Source organism: Lepidochelys kempii, chromosome 19 (genome assembly GCF_965140285.1).
Source record: "Lepidochelys kempii isolate rLepKem1 chromosome 19, rLepKem1.hap1, whole genome shotgun sequence".
NCBI classification, from domain to species: Eukaryota; Metazoa; Chordata; order Testudines; family Cheloniidae; genus Lepidochelys; species Lepidochelys kempii.
This window is the reverse complement of record NC_136398.1, coordinates 16,616,089-16,638,904: the sequence shown is the minus strand read 5'-3', so window position 1 is coordinate 16,638,904 and position 22,816 is coordinate 16,616,089. Positions and strand designations below refer to the sequence as shown.

General features: G+C 41.8%; 1 protein-coding gene across 6 annotated transcripts in view; it reads right to left on the bottom strand.

Annotated features, from left to right (window-relative positions):
* HIVEP3 (HIVEP zinc finger 3) overlaps positions 1-22,816 on the bottom strand; it is a 493,156-nt gene that overhangs the window by 82,254 nt on the left and 388,086 nt on the right. For all 6 annotated transcript variants that reach the window (XM_078849452.1, XM_078849453.1, XM_078849451.1 and 3 more), the window contains 2 exons: positions 9,582-15,229; positions 5,109-5,254 (listed from right to left, as the gene is read on the bottom strand). In XM_078849452.1, coding sequence (XP_078705578.1) covers positions 5,109-5,254; positions 9,582-14,693 — 5,258 coding nt within the window. In that variant the 5' untranslated portion in view covers positions 14,694-15,229. The remainder of the gene's footprint in view (positions 1-5,108; positions 5,255-9,581; positions 15,230-22,816) is intronic.

The window sequence follows — 22,816 nt, the reverse complement described above, 5'->3', positions numbered from 1 at the left end:
ACAACCAAAGATGTGCAAAAATGAAATGTGATGAGGGTAATTCTTCTTTCACTTATACCAGTGTAAATCAGAAGCAATTCATCTGAAGTCAATGAAATTACACTGGTGTAAAACCAGAGTAATGAGAAAATGAGACTAGAATCTGGTTAAACTGGTGGAGTTACACACATGTGCTGGTGTAAATCTGGAGTAACTACAGTGGAGTTTTACTGTTTTAAAAGAGGTGTGAATGAGAGGAGAATTCAGCCCATGATCTTCTCCTACAAAGAAAAATAAAGTTTTACCATTAACAACAACAGACGAGCCAGCCCATTTGTGTCTGCTTTCTTGAGAACGCACTTCTGCCTTCCCCTTTTATAAAGTACCAGTTGTATGCGATAGTCTTGTAGAAGCATAAGTGAAAGCTATCAGTGACTAACCAGTTTAGATATTAGCATTACCTTCCCCACTGCAATCAACTGGTGCAATGAACAAATAGATGCAGTATTGTGAAAGCGCAGAGGGGTTGGCCATGAAACAGTAGAACATATATTGACTGTAACTACTCCCCAGAATATTAGATTTCATCTTGGAAACACTAATGCATAGTAAGCAGGCCAGGTTTCTCCTACCATGACAGACTCCCTTCTTTCAAACCTAGTCAATATCAATGTACAATTTCATGATATAAGATTTCAAAATGGGGACAACACCTGTGAAATACTGAAGTGTATTGATGAAGATGATACAGAATCACTGAGGAATCATGACACTGCTCCCAAACTAGCACTGATCCACTAGACCTTTAAAGATCATTTTCATTGTTCCAAATCACTTCAGTGTCTTTCAGTCAAACACCATGCGGGTGTTTTTATTATCTCTGCAAGAAGTATCAGCTGTGGCATGACCTTTTCATGCAAAGGCCACTTGAGAGACACTGTATTAAGAGAGCTAAATAAACACAGTGGCAGTCTCTGAGCTCAGAAAAATGAATGACACCAGTTGTTGTACAGTAAGGCCCTTCATAGGACAGGTTTGTGTATGCTGGGTGAAAGTTTGGTGCAGTTGCAGATTCATGGCTGTATATAAATTCTTAAAAAGAATGGGGAGTACTCGTGACACCTTAGAGACTAACAAATTTATTAATAAATTTATTTAATAAATTTGTTAGTCTCTAAGGTGCCACAAGGATTCCTCGTTCTTTTTGCTGATACAGATTAACACGGCTACCACTCTGAAACCTATAAATTCTTAAGAATTTTCAGCATTAAGAGTGAAATCCAGCAGCTGAAACTACTGGCCAAATGGGTTTCAGTTTTGGGGTTTGTTCTCTGAAGTGGAATTAGTTCTGGTTTGAAAGTTCTGATTGACAGCTCTGGGGATAAGTCCTTTGTTCAGCTCCAGGTAAAGTACAGGCAGAACCAGACAAGTTTCACTCATACTCCCAAATAGACCTGAACCCTGACATGGTGAAAAGCATAGGCTGAGATTTCAAAGAAGCCTAAGGAAGTTAGATGTCTAAATCCCAATAAAATTCAATGGGAGTTGGGCGCTTTGCTCCCTTAGGTTCATTTAAAAATCACTGTCATAGCCCAGACTCTTGTGGCTCACTTAGTTCTTATCTTGTCTTCTGAGGCAGCCAACAGGGGTCCAATTAACGGCCTTGTGGTGATATGAAGAGCTACTTATTAGTGGATGGGCCCGAGACCCAAAACATTTCACACAGTCCACTTTTTGGTCACCACCATGCTGCTGTGATCCAGAGGGGAACATTTCTGTCCCTTAACTTTAGATTTTGAATACAGTCATGAATGAAACCTTCAGGGCAATGTTCAGCATCAACAAAACTTCGGTTCTGAATCAGAACTTCTCTGAAGTTCAAGAGCATTTGGATCTGGAGCTCCAGTTTGGGACCATCTCTGTTAAAAAGTCCCCTGGAGGTAAAATGCAACAAAACCAGCCATCAGCCTCTCAGAACTGCCAGAGAGACATTGTAAAGTATGGCTACAACACTACATGTTTTAAAGTGAGTGACATTGGGGCAAGTCGGACTGTCAAACGTGGGGTCTGTAGACTCTCACAGATTCACTGTAAGGTTTGTTTAGTTCATCACTCTTGTACTTTAAGATTGGCTAATGGGTAATGGAAATCTTGAGGTATAGCTCTGATTCCCCTGTTCACTAGCCAAGCAATAAGATTCTAGTTAGCAGGCTGGGCAGCAGCTGGGAGGCAGCACTGTAAATGATGTAGTTGTGGGAAGAAGTTGAATGGTGAAGCCAAAGAGTAATAGCAGTATGGAGGGAGGCGAGTGCTGACAGCAGCAGTGAGAATGAGAGAGGAGTCTGAAGAAAGAAAGAACCAGAGAGAGACAAAGAGAGAGCTGGAGTGAGAGAGATGCAACAAGCTCAGCTTTTGTGGGAGCAGCATCTTGAATTGCTTTGCAGTGACTCTCTCCGGTTGACCCACAAGAAGCATTAAAAAGCTCCCAAAAGATCTGCGACCAACCATGGTTGGTTAGTAGGATGGGTCTGGCCAATACTATAGGACCAGGGTGAGGCAAAGAGATGAAGGGGAAAATAAGGGAAAGAGGGTATTGTCCCTTTGAAAAAAACACAGTGAGATAACTTCTTTGGGGGAGTGGGTAACCAAATTCTGAAAAATAATCCCAGCAGACTGAGTGTGAAACCACTTATATAGTACTGAAGTCCCTGTAGAACCCTCTGAAGGCTGGTCACTTCACTGGTAGAAAGTGTCCTGAGAAGAGTCACTTTGCCAAGCAAGAATGTAAAGTGTGTTAGGGGCTAATTTGTTCCATATCAACAGCTGCACTGGTATGATAAGACATTGACCACTGAGTGTTCCCATAGTATCTCCGGTGAACCACTTTCCCCGTGCTGACAATCAGAGCTCTGAGCAGAGCCTTTACTCTATAATTTGGAGGTAATATTTTAGCACCCATTTCTGATGTGCTGCATCACTGATTATGCTTGGGAGTAAGCAGCTGTCATCTTCTCTTCTATATACAGAAGTATGGCTTTTTTGGGTCAATTGTACTGCTGTTTTGAAATAAAATGTAAGGTTATTTCAGGATGAGTAATACATTCATTGATGTTATGTTACACAGAGCATGTTAAAAAGAGTTACTTTGTTTTGTTTTTTAAAGAGTGTAAAGTTTTAAAAAATGTGGTTACGAGACTGGATTTCGCTCAGTATTGGGGAACATAGGTCTTTCAATTAAGCCCTGAGTGGGACACCTACAGTTCATTTCCCTACTGTTTAGAGCAGAATTCTCTTAAAATGGGTCACTCTGGGAGAGAGACTCCTGTGCTGATCTGTGTAAAGTAGGATGAATTTCAGCCACATCAGATTGTCCTTCTGCTTGATCACAGATGACAAGGTATCTAACTCCCAGAATATAAGTTTCCCTTTGAGATTCCTAGTTCCAAGAGGAACCAGTAATGGAGGTGCTTCATGTGTTTAAAGATAATAACATTCAAGATCATTTGTCCATGAGAAATTCATTCGCTACACAGAAGTAACACCACCATGCCTAAACAAGAGTATTTGCACAGTATCTTCCACGTGTGGCTTTGCTCCCGTCCCCTAGCCTGCCTTCTAAATCCTGGGAACTCACTCATTCTGAAGGGTGCTAATTAATAAACATTGAGTTGCTAGCCACAGAGTTCAAAATGAGATGTTATTATTTGTTTGCTCTTCTATACCTCTCTGCATGGATCTACCTCTCAATGCCATTGCCTACATCTATGCAAGCTGAGTTGACTTGTAAATTTGATGGCATACATTTAAGCAAGAGAGGGATTGCTTGAACTGAACCTAATGGTAAACTTTCATTAAGCCCTCTTTTGGTTTACATATTTTGATCCGCATCCCTGACACAACAAAGTCTTTTCCAACCAGACAAAACCAAGAGGACTCACCATCTCCCAGCAGGACTGACCTATCCTGCTACAAGCTTCTGAAGGTTTTTTTTGCCCCTTTGAAATACATAGGACGTAGGATTCTTAATTGTATCCCGTTGATGTACTACTTGTTAACTGATTTTTATTTTTCAAAACATAATCAGAAATATTAAGCGAGTGCAAGAGAGTGTAATGAATTACCATGAAGTAAGAACAGATTATAGAGCAAATTTAGAGCTTTTGGTTGGAACTACGCTGGTAGCTAAATCAGATAGTTGGGAGTGAGCCCAAACAAGCATATATAAAGCAATCCTACTGTTGAGCATTTGACTTGTGTAAAAACAATTGGTCAATTGGCCAGTCAAATATTACGAAATAATGTAAAAAATGGTCAAATATTTTAAAGCATTAATTTATTAGTACAGTAACAACAGTAACAAAAAAGAGCAAGACATTATGGTCGGCAGTAGGCTTAGCATTGGATTCTTATGCCTAATTACAAAAAATAAGTTACTTAACCAAGGTACTTTAACTCAGAAAAATACAAAACAATGAAGTTCTAAAAAAATTAAAGAATGACACCATCCAAAAGGTAGGCTGCTGCCTATATCAGGACATTCTTGGAATATTTGACAATATTTCATGATGGCCAAATAATAAATAAGTGATCAACTGACATTATTTGACTAGTCAATTGACCAGTTTGCTAAGCCTATGCAATCTATCCTTTCAACTCCCCAGCAAAAAAATCCCAGCATCAGAAAAGATCATTCCAATTCCTTCATCATACAGGTAAAACAACTAACAAGAACTTTATTTTGATCTGAAGACTCTGAAAAGAACTAGGAAATATGGTATCATCTCCACTGCAATCCATCATCTCCTCCAACAGAGACAGCTGCAGGAAATATCTGCACTCTTCAGCTGTCTCAACTGAACCACCTGCAGAGCAGTGCTAAAGAAGTGCTTGCTAACTTGAAGACCAACTCAGGAAAGAAACTGAATCCAGCCTGAATTATGTATAAATCTCAAGGGTGTTTGGTTTAAGGTGGCTGTAGAAAAATAAAAGGGAACTGCTCATGTCGATCTATACCTGGCCATCCCCTGCTGATATCCACCAGACACCTTTACTGACTTGACTTTGTTTTTACTGATAGCTCTTATGCAACAAGCTGTAATAAAAGTCTGAAAACAAAATGAGATACTTACCCGCCTTCAAAGATCTTGATCCTGGCTGGCTCCCCTCTTTTGGAAATGGGAGCCTCTTCTTCTGATTTGCCTCTTTTATCCTCTTCCTTCTCAGCTCTAGTTAAATCTTTTCGACCTTCATTGGAAAGGAGTGAAGGCAAATGAACCTATCTCCCCAAAAGAGCAAAACAATCATTTGTTACATTTCAAATGGCTCTAACAAACACACAGACCATATAAACTGGGTTCCCTCAGATAGAGAAGTTTCAGAGTAGCAGCCGTGTTAGTCTGTAGAGAAGGCAACCTACCACATGTGGTACTGACTATGATGATTGTACCTAGTATCTATGACTTACATTTTCAAATATGCTCTCAAATTCTGGATCTTGTCCTCTGTTTGATATGTCTTATTTAGACTGAACTTTTAAGGGTGGGGAATGTGTTAAAGTACCATGTAAATTAACAACAATTTACATATTTTATTGTACAAACAATAATTATTAACAAATATTTAAGAATTACATCCCTCTTGTAACGTGGGTCTATACAGTTATCTTCATTTCACAAATCTGAAAACTGAGGCATAGACAGATGTAGTGTCTTGTCTAGGGTCACTCAGTGAGTCAGTGGCAGTCGGGAATAGAAATCAGGAGACCTCTAAACTTTGTATGAACCGATGGTTACTGAAAGCTCTTGGGTGACTTCCTTTCAAGAAGAACAAAGCTAGCCAAGGGCTCGGCACCCTCACCGCCACAAATATAATGCCAACAAAACCTGTTTCTCCTTCTCCCCCGAGAGATTCTAAAAGTGAAGTTTTCTCTTCTTCCCACTGCTAAGCATGAGGCCCTTTGCTTTGTCATACACCCAAGCATAAAGACAGTCACACAGTGACATGCCATTTAGCGGGACTGTAAATCCTTATGTTTACACCATGCAGATTTAAACCTTAGTTCTGTGCTCTGTGACTCAATCTGTTCTAAGAAGAGCAAGACTCTGCATCTGGACCTCGTTATGCTACTTCAAGGAGCTCTGCGTGACATTATATTTTGGTGACATGACAAAGTTATGAGTTAACAAAACATTTTCTTTCACATTATCCACAAAGGTTTGAAAGAGCAAGGCAAGTTAGCTTTCACCTGAACTACATTTACTCTGTGTACACAGCAGCACAGAGTGACTTCATTTTGTGGATATTGCCATTTCATGCTCAATGTATCATCCATAGCATTAAACTGTGTCCCAGATGACCAACAGTTTACTTCTTGGGGGAAGGTTGGGGGTGGCTTGTGAGAAGTTTCACTATGGTATGTTATTGCAAACTACCATCGGATTACTAGACAGAGGAAGGAAGATCTACCACAGAGAAGTGATATGACACTTGGCAAATCACTTAGGCCAAAGTTTTCAAAATTGTCCACTAATTTTGTGAGTCCAGCTTGAGACACTCAGCCTACATCTACACAGCAAAAAAATCCCCACAGCACTGAGTTTCAGAGCCTCGGTCAACTGACTTGGGCTTCTAGGGCCCATGCTGTGGGGCTAAAAATAGCAATGTACATATTTGGGCTTGGGCTGGTGCCTAGGTTCTGAAAGCCGAGGGTCTCAGAGCCCAGGATCCAGCCCAAGCCCAAATGTCTACATTACTATTTTCAGCCCAAGAGCATGGGCTGTAGGAGCCCAAGTCAGTTAACCCATGCTCTGGGACTCACAGCTGCGGGGATTTTTTTGCTGTGTAGACGTACACTTAGGGTGCTGAGAACCTAATGAAGTCAGTGGGAACACAGATGATCAGCACCTTTGAAAATCAAACCTTAGATGTCATGATTTGAACATCCAAAGTTAATGAAACTTTTCTGCAAGTTTTCACCTTAACTTTTTCTATGCCCCAGTTTCACCATTTGTAAAAGAACAGTAATAATATATGCCATCACAAATGTAGCGTTAGGCTTAATATATCAATGTTTTTGAAAGGGCAAGATATAAATGGACAGATGGAAGGCCCTAGACAGATGTAAAATAAATTATACAGTTGCTCTTTTACTATTATTGCATATCATTTAGAAAGTGTGCATGCTCACTAAGCAGTTTAGCTAGTCATGAAGCTATTTGCAGAGCAGTCTACTCTTGCTTCAAACTTCACCAGCTTGGTAAATCTCCCTGAGACTGAAAAATCAAGCCAAGTCTGAACACCGTAAGCTATGTACTACAGCTTACTAGTAACTGACTGTATGTCCCATTGTATTAAAGACTATGGTTTATATTAACTTTTCTATTGTATTACCTGACAATGTATAGTTATATAAAGAGGATTTTTAAGGAAAATAATTACAAAGGTGCAGACTGAAGCCTGAACTTTCAGCCCCTTGACTGAGGCAATTGGAACCCAGCTATTGTTGACCACAACTTCCTGGGTAGCCAGGAAACTGTCCCTGGGAATCTTTCTCAATAACATGTAAATGAGCAGGCTTTAGAATTTCACTCCTACTGAACATTTGATTAAAAATCACTTTTTTTCCTCCATTGAATTAAATACGATTTGTGCTAATACTATCCCATTTAAGCAGAGGTTACTAATATAAACTAAGGTAAGCCATTTCCTCAGAAGACACATCAATAAAGCAGCCATCCCAATTTAGTGTGTCCCAGCTGAACACAGTAAACTTAAAAACATATTTTACACATACACAGCACCTTTCATCATGACACATTTTACAAATATATACATACACCACCAGGACATGGTAGCGGCTTTGGAGTGGGATACATATATAAGAGAGAGCACAACAGTGCAGGGAGGTGAATTTTGTAGATACACCAGGGCAAATCCCCTATTCTTGCAAAATGCATCATGACCACTTTAATATCCACCGGGGCTTTCTTTTTAAGGTTTTGGCAAAAAGATCTTTAATCCATTTGGGGGAAACCGCATGTAATGAAAAATCTCTGTCTTGAGGATTGAGAGTTGTGTCATCCCTGTCTAGATTTTAACCTATGATTACAGGGAAACCAGATATTTTAAACCTGATGTGTAGGTCATCTTTCCCAGCACAGCCTAAAAGCACTACTCTGTGTATGTGAGAACCCACAGCCCATGTCAAAGTCAACCGGAGGGTGGGTGGCTCAGCATTTCTCAGAATGAGGCCCATAGTTGGTAATATACATTAAGACTCTTTGGGAAGAAAGATGCAGCATAAGGATAAAGTATTTGTTATTGTTATTATAACACACATAGTGAGTGTCTCCTGGTTCCTTGAAATCATGTCTTGGGGGTTTCTGCAGGATATTGATGGAACTGCTGAAAAGAAATATGGTAACTCTGGTGTGTATTTTAAGACATATTTATAAGCAGCAATTGCAGCTGACATTACAATAAATTCAATCTTCAGGGTTCATTTTGCGATTCAGAAATAAAACAAACAATCCGGCAATACAAATTGGGTTGAAATGACTACCAAATTGCAAAAATTTCAGAGCAATTCTGTTTGCTAATCTGTATAATAATGACCTGGATTAGGGATTTGTATAGTTTGGTATTAACTGAAAATAGTATGTGCTATGCTCTGGAATCCTCCTTCCCCTCCCCGCCACCAAAATGAGGGGGAAAGCACCGTGTGGTAACCAATAGCTTCTCCCAGACCCAGAGGCCCACATGGCGTCCCACTGACTTGAGTGGAGCTCTGCACAGTCACCGGGCTCTGCCCGTGTGAAGCAGCTTGCATGACTGTGGCATGGTGGGTTAAGAATATAAAACAGGTTTGTCTTACTTCTTTTAACTCTTTTCAGGGTTTAGGGTCAATTTTACAGAAGTATTTAGGCCCTTAAAGATGCAGATAGGCACCTAGTGGCATATAAGGACCAGAGTGAGTTAAGTGCCTAACTCCAATTGATTTTTCAATGGGAGTTAAGTGCCCAAGATGTTTAGGTGCTTTAGTAAATCCTATGACGTGCCTATCTGCATCTTTAGGGTCCTAAATATCTTTGTAAATCTGGCCCTGAGTACTTTTGAGCGTTCAGATACCATGGTGATGACTGTGGGATAGGTAGGTACACTTACAGATGGAATCCCATTACCTAAAACATCTGTACCTATACACGAGTTTGTTTTTTATTAACATTTCACAAAATAAAAAAAAATAACTTTTATAATTTTTTTTAAAAAACTGAAATATCAAGGCATCAAGGCAAATATAAGTGTCATCTTTTGTGCTTAGTACTGGTAGTTCAACGTAAGGAGGCGATCACATACTGCTCTGCTGATTGCCAGACAAGTAGACACAGAATTTTATAATATCCTGCCATAAAGCAGTTTTGCCAGTGTCTTTTGGCCAAGAGCGTGTTTTGCGTTCTTACGCACTCCCGCTGTCCCACGGAGGGTAAGCATTCACCAGGATGAGAAAGAGATGCACAAGGAGCCCCTACTAAATTAAGACCTCTCCTCCCTCCATTTCTGCCCCCCGCCCACATAGATAGGAGGAAAGCCAACACTTTTCTTACCTCTGTCATTTTTGGCTTCCTGGAGCTGGACGGCACAAGCCTGCCTGTCTCTGGACGTGGAGCGGTAGCCATGGTATAGATTTCTTTGCACACCTTCTGCTTGGATCTCAGGAGTGAGAGGGCTGCTTTAGTAGATATACCTGGGAGGTTGGGATTATACAAGCTAATGCACCAGCTGGCATACACTGAGGACCTTCCGTCGACTTGCTGGATGTGATTTGGCTTTATGTAGTTTAAATAGCACCAACTGACATTAGTAGTTGTGTGGAGACTGGGGAACTGAAGTACCTTCTTCAGATCTGTACCTTCTCGAGACTTCATTGCACTTTGCGTGACGTCGAAATGAGGCGCTGGGCTCGGAGGATTGGGTAGGGGGTGTTCTGCTAGCTCTTTGGAGTCTTCCTTCTTCACTGTTTGCAAAGGTGTCTTGCTTCGGAACTGCTTGCCAGCTTGTGGTGTGTATTCCTCCAGTGCCTCAAAGCTCGAAGCACCTGAATGTGGCAAGGCTGGTGGCATAATACTTGGGATTTCCTTTGGCTCAGACTGCTTTGAGGACAAACTAGGTGGAGTTTCAACCTCAAGTCGGCCTTGGCTCTCTGGCAGAAAGTGAGATATATCCTGCTTTTTCCCCTCCTCTATTGCACTGGACGGCTTCACCACTTCCAACTTTTCTTCCACTTCAGAGACTTCCTCCTCTTTCACTCTTTTCTGCTGCTGTGTTTCCATCGTCAGCTCCAAGCTACCAGCTGGAGAGAGCATCCGCTTGCTTCCACCAACTGTTGATGAGCCTCCTTCCAATCCCAGGACACTTTCTGATGGGGAGGTGAGTGGCATATAGCCCTTCCTTTCTGGTAATGGCAATGGCACTCTGAGATATGGAGTCTGGAAGATGCTTCTTTGATCCTCTGTGATCATCTGTGCCAAATCGAAGCCTATTCCATGAACGTCAGAGCTGCACACCAGGGCACCTTTGGGTTGGCAATCATCAAACTTTGGAAGGACAATAGAAGATGGACTACACTGGGACTGAGTGACTAGGATTTGAGAAAGAGTAGTATACATTGCACTCCCATAGGTTGGCATGTTAGTCTGAATGCGAACGGGGACTACAAGTGATACCATAGGAGCCGGACATGTAGGAACCATCAGCTGAGATGTGGAGACTGAGGCTGAAGGGCTGGTTGTGCTGGTCAAAGGATGTAACCTGCTGTCAGAGCTGTACTCTGTGCATGGAGAAAGGCTGGAGGCTCCTGCTGGTGGAGAGACACTGGATTTGATCTGTGGTAAATGGCCACCAACCTCACTCGGCAACGGGAGAGCAAACGGAGACTGTAGAGGTAGAAAAAATGCAGAAGGGAGCGGTGAGGAGCCTGGGTAATGGACAGGTAAGAATGAAGCGTGCTGCCTGTATGGTACTTCTGCTGGATGTGACATTAATGGAGGGACAACGTGAAGCTGGCCTGGGTGGAGAAGAGCCTGCTGAAGAGGAAGTGGTGGTGTCTGAAATATAGAGGGAGGAATCTGTGGCATAGGAAATTGAGCAGAGAGGATGTCGGACACAGTATGAGTGGAGAAGAGCTCTGAAGACTGTCCTGGCTGCGGCAGAAGGTGCTGGAAAGGGAAGAGAGATACTTGTGGGGACATACGCTGTTTTTCATGCAGTGCTAGTTGTGGCATCGGATGATGAAACACCTGCAGAGCCTCAGAGTATGGCTGGCTGTACACAGGCTGAGGGCTATCTTTTGGCTGACTCTTATCACCATGTGGGGATGAGGACAATGAAGATGTAGGCTGATGGGGCAAACTGGTGGCAGGAGATTTACTGGAAGAAGGCAATAGTTCTTCTGTCTCTTGCCTTCCTTTTGGGGCTGAGTCTGGCTCATGCTCTGGATGACTGGTAAGAGATGCTTGCCTAACCAGAAAGCACTTCCTCCTCTCCTGTGGAGCCGAGGAAACTGAAGGGCCAGGTATTGAAGCAGAAGAAGATGACAAGCTTCCATAGTCAAATGATTTACTACGGGGCTCCGACATCTGAGAAGGATGAGACACATTAGGGGTCTGCTCAGAAGCAGATCTTCGCATTTCCCTGGAATGATGATGGTGGCTCGGTACCATTAACATATGTGAGCCAATGCCAAGGGGTTTAGTATGGGATTCAGAGGGCTGGCTGACAGCCTCGGATTTACTGTATTCTTCACGATCAAATGAAATGGAATGGCTGGAGCCATGGGATATACTACTTTCCTGACTTGGACTTCTCGTCAGGGAGACGGACTCAAAACTGGACTCTCCAGAAGACTGAGCCATTTCTGCCAGCCGCAGCCTTTTCTTTTTTGGCGGGAGTTTCTCGGCAGGAAGTTGGGAGAGAGTTTGGCTTCTCTGAGGCCACTGAAATTCCTCAGTTTTTTCTGGCTCTTTAGGAGGTGGCTCAGGCTCGGTTTCAGGTCTATCAGGCTCTTCAGTGACAAGAATCTCAGGGACCTGGATGTTGGGTTGGCGTACCAGCTTTGGCTGCAGAGAATGAGGTGGCCTATTGTGCTGCATTGCTGGCTGAGATGAGTACTGGGTTAAAGGTTTTTCTTCTGCTTCCAAGCCACTCAGCTGTTCTATAGAATCAGACTTCTCGAAGGAACTTGTATGCTGGATGACAGAGATCTCTTTTGAAGTTTTTCTTCTCTCTTTGCTTTCTGTACTAGAAACTGGCTTTGTAGTTCTGGAGAGAAAGCCAGCACTAACTTCAGTGAGCGGGATGGCTTTACCTGTATCAGCTGGTGACTTAATGGACTCACGGGGTAAGTTCAAAGCAACATCCGATGATGCTGGGTTAGCAAACTGACTTACTGGCCTCATGCTGGATGAGGGAGTTTCAGGCAACTCAAAAGCTGGAGGGTCCTCATCGTCACCAAGGCTCTTTTCTTTTCGTCTTTTTCTGAGTGGAGTAAGCTCTAAACTGGTCCCCAGCTTGTAATGCATCATCTGCGGCCATGTATCAGGATCCACAAGACTTTTCTCAGCTTCTGAAGAGGTATGGGAACTGGAAGAATGAGGCTTTGAGATCTGAAGTTCTGAACAGTAATATTTCTTATGCGCTTCATAATTATCCCTTTTCTTGTAGCGAGCACCACAGATATTACACTCATAAATGAACCCTTTAACTTTCGGACCCTTCCTTGACTTTCTCGTCAGATCACTTTCCTTGATTTCTTGTTCCTCGGCAGGTTTGGAAACGGTTTCTTTGCTTACTGAGCTAACCTCCTCTGAACCATATTCCATTCCCAAAGGTAGCTCAATAGCTGGTTGTCGTTTTAGCATTCGAGGATGTGAAGAAAACACTTGACTGCGGCTTACGACATCAGATTCCATGATGTGGTCATCAAATGAATAACTACCTCTAAAGGTCTGAGGGGAGCTTATAGTGCAGGCAGCAGAAGGCATTGAATGGCTTCTTAGGAGAGGCACTGTCTCTGTGGCACTGTGGGATTGCTGAAGGGATAACAATGATTGTTCAGGCTTAATTTTTTCACCATGAGATGTCAATGATTTTGATGCATTCAACTGGCTACTGGAACCAGACTTGCTGTCAAACTGAAATGGTTCTCTATATGCACCAGACTTTGGAGATTCAATGCTGCTACGTCTAGATAAAGAACTTCTTCTAGGCTTCACACTATCTATTTCACTGGTATCTACAACAGCTTCATTAATTGTAATTAGCTTAGTGATGTGTTCAATAACCTGTGTTCTGGGCACAGACAATGGTACCATGCTAGGCTTATCTTCAGTGGACACGTGTGGAAACCCCTGGGTTGTGGTCGCAGCTAACATTGCTGTCCTTTGCCCAATTCTCCCACATTTCCCAAAAATAATTTCTGCATAAGATTTTGCATTTGTATTTGGTGGGCTGATTTGTTGTTCTGCACTTTCTGATCGCGAGAAGTAGCCTGACTCTGTACTTCCTTTACTGCCAGGGCTAAGGAACGCCTGCTCATCTATCACCTTCTTCCTTTCACTTAATCGGAGTGCAAGCTTCTGTTTTATAGTATGTGTATCTTCCGATTTGTGGCTCAAAGCATGATCAGATGAGGGCTCCACAAACTGCATGTTGTCCTCAAGAGACTGAGACATACTGGAATGGGATAATGAACACCGGTCGTGGCTGGAACCTTGGCTTCCTAGACTATGCAAACTACTAGATAACAGGGTGTGCTTTCGCCGGGGTGATAGTTCTACTGAATGACCTGACATTGCACCTGTCTCCTCTTCTGAATCTGTGCTTTCTCCTTCAGTAGGTTCTTCAAATTCCTCCCCACCGATCCTTTCCATTTCCAAACTGGAAGGATACATCTCTGCTCCAATTCCTGAGGCCAGCCCCGCTTTTATTCTATGAGCATGAGACTTCCTATGTTTATACAAATTGCTTTTAGTCTTAAAAGAAAAGCCACATGGAATGCAAGGGTATGGCCGCTCACCTGTGTGTGATCTGATATGTTTCTGGAGAACACTTGGCTTTGCACAAGGCCTACTGCAGTACTGACAAATGTATTTGCCTGGCTTCTGCGGTTTCTTCTCCTTCTTGTGCACTTCCTCAGTTTGTTTTAAGGAAACTTGGGAAGGTCGAGGGATATAGACTTTTTGAACGGATGGCATGTCCTCTCCAGGAAGGATTGGTGAATGGGAAGGTATGAGCTGGCTGTGATGAGAATGAAGCCCAGGTGACGAAAAAGAGCCAGAAGGACCCGGTCTTACTGGATCGACTAGCTGCCATGTGGGCCCTTCAAGGATCTGCTCTGGTTTTCCAGGAGACATAAATGCTGGTGACAGTGAATGCTGCTGAAGCTGTGAAACGTGAGGAGCGTGCTCCAAAGAGGAATGCTTGGGTTGCTTCTGACTTCCAATTTTCTCCTGAGATTCCTCTCTTGGAATTGGCAAGGAGCCAGAAAAGTGCTGCAGCGATCTGATATCAAGAAGAGGGGTTGCTTGTGAAGACGTAGAGCTGCCCTGATACGTAGAGGCAGATGAAATACTGGAGTGGAAAGCCTCTCCTTTGGTAAGCCTCTTTCTGGGACTTTCCTCAGCCTTTTTTGTGCTTTTCTGGCTTTGTTCAGGATCCATGACCTTAAAAGGGTCTTTGAATGCTATTTTGGGCAGGTTTTGGCAGGCTTCATTTATGAATAATAAAGGTCTCCTCTGTAGATTCCCTGCTTTGCCTGCATTTGCTATGAAGCTGGAGCTACCAAGAGATGGCTGTTGATATAAGATTTTACTAAAGTATCACTAGTTGCTATTTGATTCAAAAAAATGTTTCAGGGTCAATAAAGTTCACATTGGTAATGCATGACAAACTACTTCAAAGAGAGAAAACTGTCCAAAACTTTTAGTCCAAATGTTTTCCTTGTGAACTTGGTTAAGGCTTTAAATCTTGCCATTTTATTTCAGTTGACAGTGGCAAGCCTTCAAAGTCAAGAAGCAACCCACAATGTGTCTCTTGTTTGTTATGCAAACCTTTGAAAACTTGAGACTTTAGTGCTCATCACATAATCATCGTTTTCCTTTACAAGGAAAATAACACTGAATGGTGTGTGTTCCCCGTGTCTTCCTGCTCTTCCACTTTTGAGTTCAAAGGCCTCGAAAAAGTATTCCCCACATTTCTGTAATCACATTAACCAAGACACAAATTACTGCAGCATTCATATTTCACCAATGAAATACTGTTATATTTTTATAGAGGATAACAAACATTCTATACAAAAGAAAATTCATAATAGTTCAACTAATTCTTACCATTTTTAACATTTTGAGTGACAATGCAAACCTAAATATTACTGCTGTGAAAACTCAGGGATCTACTCTCTCTTCACTACATGCGTACCCAGGCACTGTAACAGTAACTGAAGCTAGAGGGATACAAACAACTTGAAATCTAGTCACAGTATTTTTAAAAAAAATGAGTTAAAAGTCATTTCAGATCTTACAACTGCTTGACTTCTCCCACAACCCCTGCCAATTTTTATAGTTTTATAATCACATTTTCCTACCTAATTTAATGGACTATCCAAAGAAAACCATGGAACTAAGTACATACAAAGTGTTACCAAATGCACCAAGTAAATACACTGAAAAACAGAGAACAATCTCTCTCCTTCTAAGTCTCTTAATGTTGCAATAATCTTAGGTGTCACTAGTAATAGCAGTACGTAAAAAAAATCATACAGAATATGGTTTTCTTAAATTGCTTGTGTCCCTTTAAGTAAACTCCCTGAGTTTATCATTTTTTTCTAATAGATAATGACATGGAGACTTATTTTAGTGCTGCTCCTGTCAGATGCCCATATCTCAAATATGGGGTTGCTCACATTGGCATTGTGTGCGTAAATGCTAGGTTTATGGGCCTACCATTTTAACAACCCAGTGTGGGCTTGGGATGTCCTGTTTACATGACCACATTTGAAAACAGAATCCTTGACTGGTATACCACATTCTCAGATCAGTATACATTATCATAACTGTCATTCAACATCATCTTTGAGAACTACAGTGAGATTAAAATTCAGAACAGTAGGACACCTCACTTGTTTTTTTGTCATTACTCTAGGCACCTAAACAATATAATTGCCATGCTTTTCATATTCCTAGACATCTCTCATATCAATCAGACTCCAATATTTAGCTTGCTCTGTTGCTGACGGGCCATTGCCACTGCTCTCAGCCTCTCCAGTCCTCTTATAACCTGGCTGTAATTCACAATGTATTGATTTCCAAGTGCATGGACTTATCTGCCAGGTGTGGGGGCACGTGGCAACAGTGAACAGCAACTCCCAGAAAGAATCTTTGGAATTTCAGCACCCTGCAATGGATACCTGTACATGTCAGTATAAGAGAGGAACTTAGCTTTGTGAGCTTTCAGCATGTTAAAGGACTTAAAGGAATAATACAGCTGTTTTGGAGCATGTCTCTGAGACTCTCTCCAGTCACTGGAGTTAATTGCATTAACGGTATTATATCACTTTTTTTAAATCATATGCATAGAGGTTACAGTTCTCTCCCATCTGCAATATCCTTATCTAGAGCATATTCTGAATATGGGGGCTGCAATTTTCAAACCTGAGTGCCTAAATTTAGTCACCAAAATAAAAAGTCTGATTTTCATTTCAGAGATGCTGAGCACCCATAACTCAAACTGAAGAAAGTGGGAGCTCAGCCCTCTGAAAATCAAGTGAATTGGTTATATAGGGCAACCCACTTACAGTGAACTTGGATATGAGACTCTGTTAACCTGTTGTGCCAGTCAACAAACAAAAGCTTTTAAGGAGAATAGGAGAGCTTCTTAGAGGGATGGAATGGAAGACAGCCAGTGTCTTGTGAGAAAAATTGGATTGTGTCTCTTAAGTAGGAACAACTGGCAAGTACAATGTTGTGACACACTGTACCTCAAAATAATACCCTGTATCAACCATATTCACCATTTTTATATGGGGTTATGATATATTTTGTACAAAGTATGTCTTGTGTGGTATCATTTGAAAAGTCATAATTTGCTGAACATTGTTGTCCTGTCAAAATTTGTGCATCAACATTGTATATGGAGATATGAGATTTTGTTATAGGTTTGTTCTTGAAACATACTGTGAGTCTGGGAAACACCCACAGACTAACCCCTCAGAGGTAACAAAGGACAGTAAATAAAGGCCTTGAATGTCCAGCTGCACATATATAGAAGGTGCAAGCAAGAATCTGCAATTCATATGAAGGAGTGATTGTAGGGCAGGTAGCCAATCGGACTGCCTAACCCCATGACACAGCAAGGATTGTTCCAGTACGAGGAGTTGGGATATAAGAAGGGAGAACACATTACACCCAAATTACCTCTCCTCCCCTCACCTCTACTCACAGAGCAAGATCGTTTGAAAGACAAAGAAGCATCATTGAACTAGAGGAATGGTCCCAGGCTGTAAGGGGATCCAGCCTGCAAACTAAGAACTATGCACTGTAAACTGCCTGCAGCATCTGGTGTGATGAGAAAGTTGTTTGCTTCAAATTTTACTTATCTTGGTAAAGTTTAGGAATTAGATTGTAATTTTATCATTTTATTTCCTTTTGTAACCAATTCTGACTTTTTATGCTTGTATCACTTATAATCACTTAAAATCTATCTTTCCATATGTGACATTATCAGACTGGAATATGACCATGCAAATCATTGTTTCTACCACTGTTATATAATTGCAACAAATCTTATACAAAGTATGATGCATGGCCTGAAAGGGTTAAGCATCCTGCAGGATAAAGGACCCAGATCCAAACTTTAGAGACATGTTAGAAAAGTATGTGAATGGTAATTAGGGCCATTCCATGGCAGATAGGCTAGAACTTTGAAATGCAAACCTATATTGTTAGACGTTAGAGGTGATATTAATTGTATGTGTGTACACATATCTTGTTAGAGGTTAAAAGTGTAGTCAAACAGTCCCTGTCTATGCTGTATTCTGTTAATTAAGAGATCAAAAGGAAATATTAACTTTTAAATTAATTGTAAATATAGTGATATCAATGTATTCACCTCTCTTTGAAATGTACAGCAAATCACCTGTGAGTGGTGGAAAACAGGCAATTGCCTTATGTTAATCCATGTAGCTAATTACTGGTGATGCTTAGGAAACAGGTCTACTTCAGAGTCTCTATGATTGCGTATTGTTCGCCTAAGGACTTCAAGCTGTCAAAAGAAGGCCTGAAACTGCATAAAAACCTTTGGGTCCTGATCCTTATCTCAGATCTGCTTGATGCTTCATGCAGTGAAGCTTAAGTCATAAGACTGAGATTTCCAGTCCTATCTGTATCACCCTGATTATGAACCTGATTATGGACTATAACCTATGGACTAATCCTGAAAGAATTCTTTGCAACTACAAAGCTCATCATCTCTACTATGAATCTGATCTCAGAACTGTACTCATGCCTGTATGTATTCTGATCTTTTAACCAATACTCTCTCTCTTTTCTTTTTTAATAAATTTTAGTTTAGTTAATAAGAATTGGCTGTAAGCGTGTATTTGGGTAAAATCTGGAATATTAATTAACCTGGGAGGTAATGTGTCCAATCCTTTGGGATTGGTAGAACTTTCTTATATGATGAATAAGATTTTCAGTAATCCTCATCATATTTGACTTGGGTGTGGGGGTTGAGGCCTGAGGCTGGGTGGCTTTAAGGGAACTGTGTTGTTGGCTTCTGGGTAACGAGCAAGGTATTATAGAAGCTGTTTTGTGCTGGCTTGGTAAATCTAAGGATTGGAATATCCACCAGCTTTGGGTATTGTCTGCCCCATTCTTTGTAGTTCACCCTAATTGAGTAACCTCAGCGCGGCTCCCCTGGGATCCCGGTCACACCATAGTTAATAAACTTGTTTTCATATTTTATCTCAACCAGTGTGTTTTTGGTTGAAGTGTCTGGGGGAATCCCTACTCAGGTTAACAAAGGTTGTGGCATGATAATTTGCTTTGATGAAATGACAAACTAATGAGCTTACACTGATCAAGAGGATCTTGAATAGTGTAACATACACATTTCTGGGGTGCAATGCTGGGGCTGGGAGATTTGCAGGTGTCCCAGTTCCTGAGTGGCTGGGAGAGCTTTCATGTAACTTTGCTGGGTGTGCCTTTGCATGCTAATGGCTGTGCGTGAGCCTCAAGGTTAAGCACTGGAGTAAACTGCCTAGGGAGGTGATGGAATCTCCATCATTGGAGATTTTTAAGAGCAGGTTAGACAAACACCTGTCAGGGATGGCCTAGATAATACTTAGTCCTGCCATGAGCGCAGGGGACTGGACTAGATGACCTCTCAAGGTCCCTTCCAGTTCTATGATTCTATGAAGAGGGATCAATTGATTTAATAAAACATCTTAATCAAAATGCTGCTACTTAATAGTTTGATCCTGGCCAGATGGAACGTGTTGGTACGTGAGCATGAGGTAAATGGTGCTGAGCTGGATGAGGAATACAAGGAATCCCCATCCTGTGTTATGGAGAGTACTGCTCCACAGTCCCCAATTCACTACCGGAAATAACAGCAGTGAGGCTCAACAGGGGAACATGTTGCCTAGCTGATGGTTGTGTTTGACCATCCCATTGTCTCTGTGAGTGAGGCCCTGTCTCAACTAGAAAACAAAGGTGTTATTTTAAAAACCTGCCAGCTACCATTTTTAATTAATGGAGTTGAAAAATGTGGCAGCATCCTAGCATTCGTCACAACCAGCTGGCTTGTGCTGGAAAGGACCAAACGCTATCCACACTAACTGCTGGCACATTTCTAAACACCGCTTACAGCGCATTAGCTAGCACATTTAAACAAAATCAAAATACCTTTCTTTCTAGTGTAGACAGGAGCTTCGTGAACCCGCGCTCAAAGGAACTTGAGACTTACTTCCTTTTGTCTACACGTGGATTCTGCTCAGTGCTCACGTTTGTCCTGGAGCTTCATGCCCTTCCACTATCTGCTGAGCACCTCGCGGACTTGCAACAGCAATCTAAAGAGGATGCCTTATCTTATTCACAAGTTTGTTGCTAAAAGGAGCAATTCATTATCGTTTTGAAACCTTCTTTTTAAATGGACCTGGCTGCCAGCGCATGTCTGACTAACACCAGCTAGGACCAGTCAGCTTGAGGCAGAACACTCATCATTTTTGGTAGCACTGATGATTAACTGCATGTCCTTGTCACGCTTGTCACAATTTTAAGAATTACCCTGCTCTGGGCTCATTCCTAGACTTATACCAGTGCATTGTAGTTTCGACACAGCTGCCTCTCTGTGATGCCCTCATGCCAGCGGTAGTCTATGGAATAGAACATTAATTTAGCCACCAGCTTCTTGTCATATTTACATTTACGGTGCACAGATGGATCATGGGAGTGTGAAAGGAGAACTTGGGATCTAACAGACCCAAGTCCCCAGATTCCAAAGAAGAGAATCAACTTCAGTATCATTTCTCTGTTTTAGTTAACATTCTTCATCATGAACATGGTGCTACAAGATTACAAAATGTCCTGTAAATGAAGTGATAGTGTTAGTTTTTGTTTAAAATCAGTGCTCTTTGCTCAGCACACCAGTAAGATAAGACAGAAGCGGTCTGGCATTTCTTTTCTTATGACTTTAGTTTGCTGGAAATGGATCTAAGCAGAGACTTTTTAAGAAAGCTGTGAGCTCTCTCTCTCTCTCCCTCTCTCTCTCACACACACACACAAGCTCAAACCCATGCATTAAAAACTGCCAGCTACAGCACTTTGCGATAAGCCAGAAAAAAGTCTGCATTTTGCTTTTTCCTATGGCCTCCATGATCACAACTCTGTGGACAATGACACCTTTATGATTTGGGGGAGGGCTTTGAGATGATTCGTTGTGTCAACCCAAACACGATCTCTAGCCTTCTCCAATGAAGAAGTCGATCCCAGCTGTTTCTGCTGGGATCTTTGCATGGCAGTTAACATTTAAAAAAAACCAATCAATTGACAACTCATCAAGTGTGGGCATTCTGGAGAAATTCAAGATACTTTCTATCTTTTTCTTCAGTTACTGAATGACTGTATCCAAAGTAGTTGGCAATGTTAACAGAACAAAAAAGTTCTAAAACCAATCCCCTTACCCCAGAATTATAATTCTCCAGGGAAAATACAATAAATAAAGGAACAAGAATAAATGTCATGAACCTAAAAGTAGGGGGCAAGGTTTTCCCCTGTGTCTGAACTCTGCTTGGCACAGGATAAAGTAGTGTGTGGGGTGCCTCTCAGGGGCTGGTTTTGGTTGTCTGACCCTCCACTCCCTAGCTCTGAGATAAGTTAGAGCAGCTGAGGAGCTGCTCTGCATTATGCCAGTAGAGAAGAAATGTAGTGGAGTTCTGTTCCCCCATGTTCTCTTCTTCTGCCAACACGGCACTTATGCTGGAGGAGAAAAGGAGGTGGCTGATGCAGGAGGTGGATATGCTGACTCTGACAACTTAACACCAGCAGAGCATTCCCATATACAAGGGAAATTCTCCACTGGCCACTTCTGGCCAGAATTTGGCTGCTTTGTACCCCCTGAGCAACGCAAAGTGGCCACAGGGGAAGGGGGAATCAGGCCAGATTTATTTTCTTGATTAGTCCCTTCTTCAAATTGCTGTCCCAAGCTCTTTCCATTCTCCAACATATACTGTCCATCTCCATGCCATTTTCTTTTTTATCCTGATCTTGCTGTACTATTCAATCTGTTTCGTATTAATTTTCTCCCCTCTCTTTCTTTGAAAAGCAGCCCCTCTTTTCCTCTCAGTCTTTTATATTCACCCCGAACTCTCTGTTCACCCCTCCGCTTCCTCCTGTGGTACATGGTCTATTACCCTTCACTCCCTTTGCGATTTCCCAACACTACTGCAAAGCAGAACACTGTGTTGCCACCACATCAACAGATCTTTAAAAAGATTCTGATCTGAAGACACCTACATCTTAGCTACTTTTGAATGTCTCTGGGGAAATACGAAAGACATTCAAGCTAGGGGTTTTGGTTGTTATTTTTATTCATTTCCAGTATCTGAAAAATGCCTGGCTGCATTAGAACATTGTATCTCCCTAGATAGGTTTACTTGACCCCAAAACGGGTATATTTGAAGAGAAATCGGCTGCTTCATTAGCAGTGGCAAACACAAAGGGTGACGTTCTGTCCTCACTGAAGTCAATAACAAAATTCCCACTGACTTCAATGGGACCAAAATTCCACCCCGATTTTTTTACAAAATACTTATAAATGCTTTTTTAAACAGTCTCATTTATTGTTTGCATCCTACATTCCTGCATGTGCTGGAACTCAACCCTGTGCACAGGGCCAGTCACAAGGTCCATAAACCACTAAAAACTCATCCAAGCCTTCAAAATAGGGCTTAAGCAGGACTTCAGTCGTGCCTATGCCCAATGCTTGACCCCAGCACAGGGGAGAATGTCATCTTGTGTGTGTACTGCAACACACAGACAAGGTGCTTGTTATGTCACTTGGGGTGAGACCCACAGCATGAGGAGTGCTACAGGCTGTAATTCACAGCTGACTTGTGATCGGGACGAGAATTTCATTAAAAGTACCCTTAAAGGAGCCAGACCATTTTCTGCTGAGTTTGAGGAGTTTTGTTTTGTTTTATTTTTGTTTGTTTGGGGAGGGGTTTTTTTGTCCCCAAGTTTGTTTTGAAAAAGCGATTCTTGAAAACTTGCAACCCATGTTGTTTTAT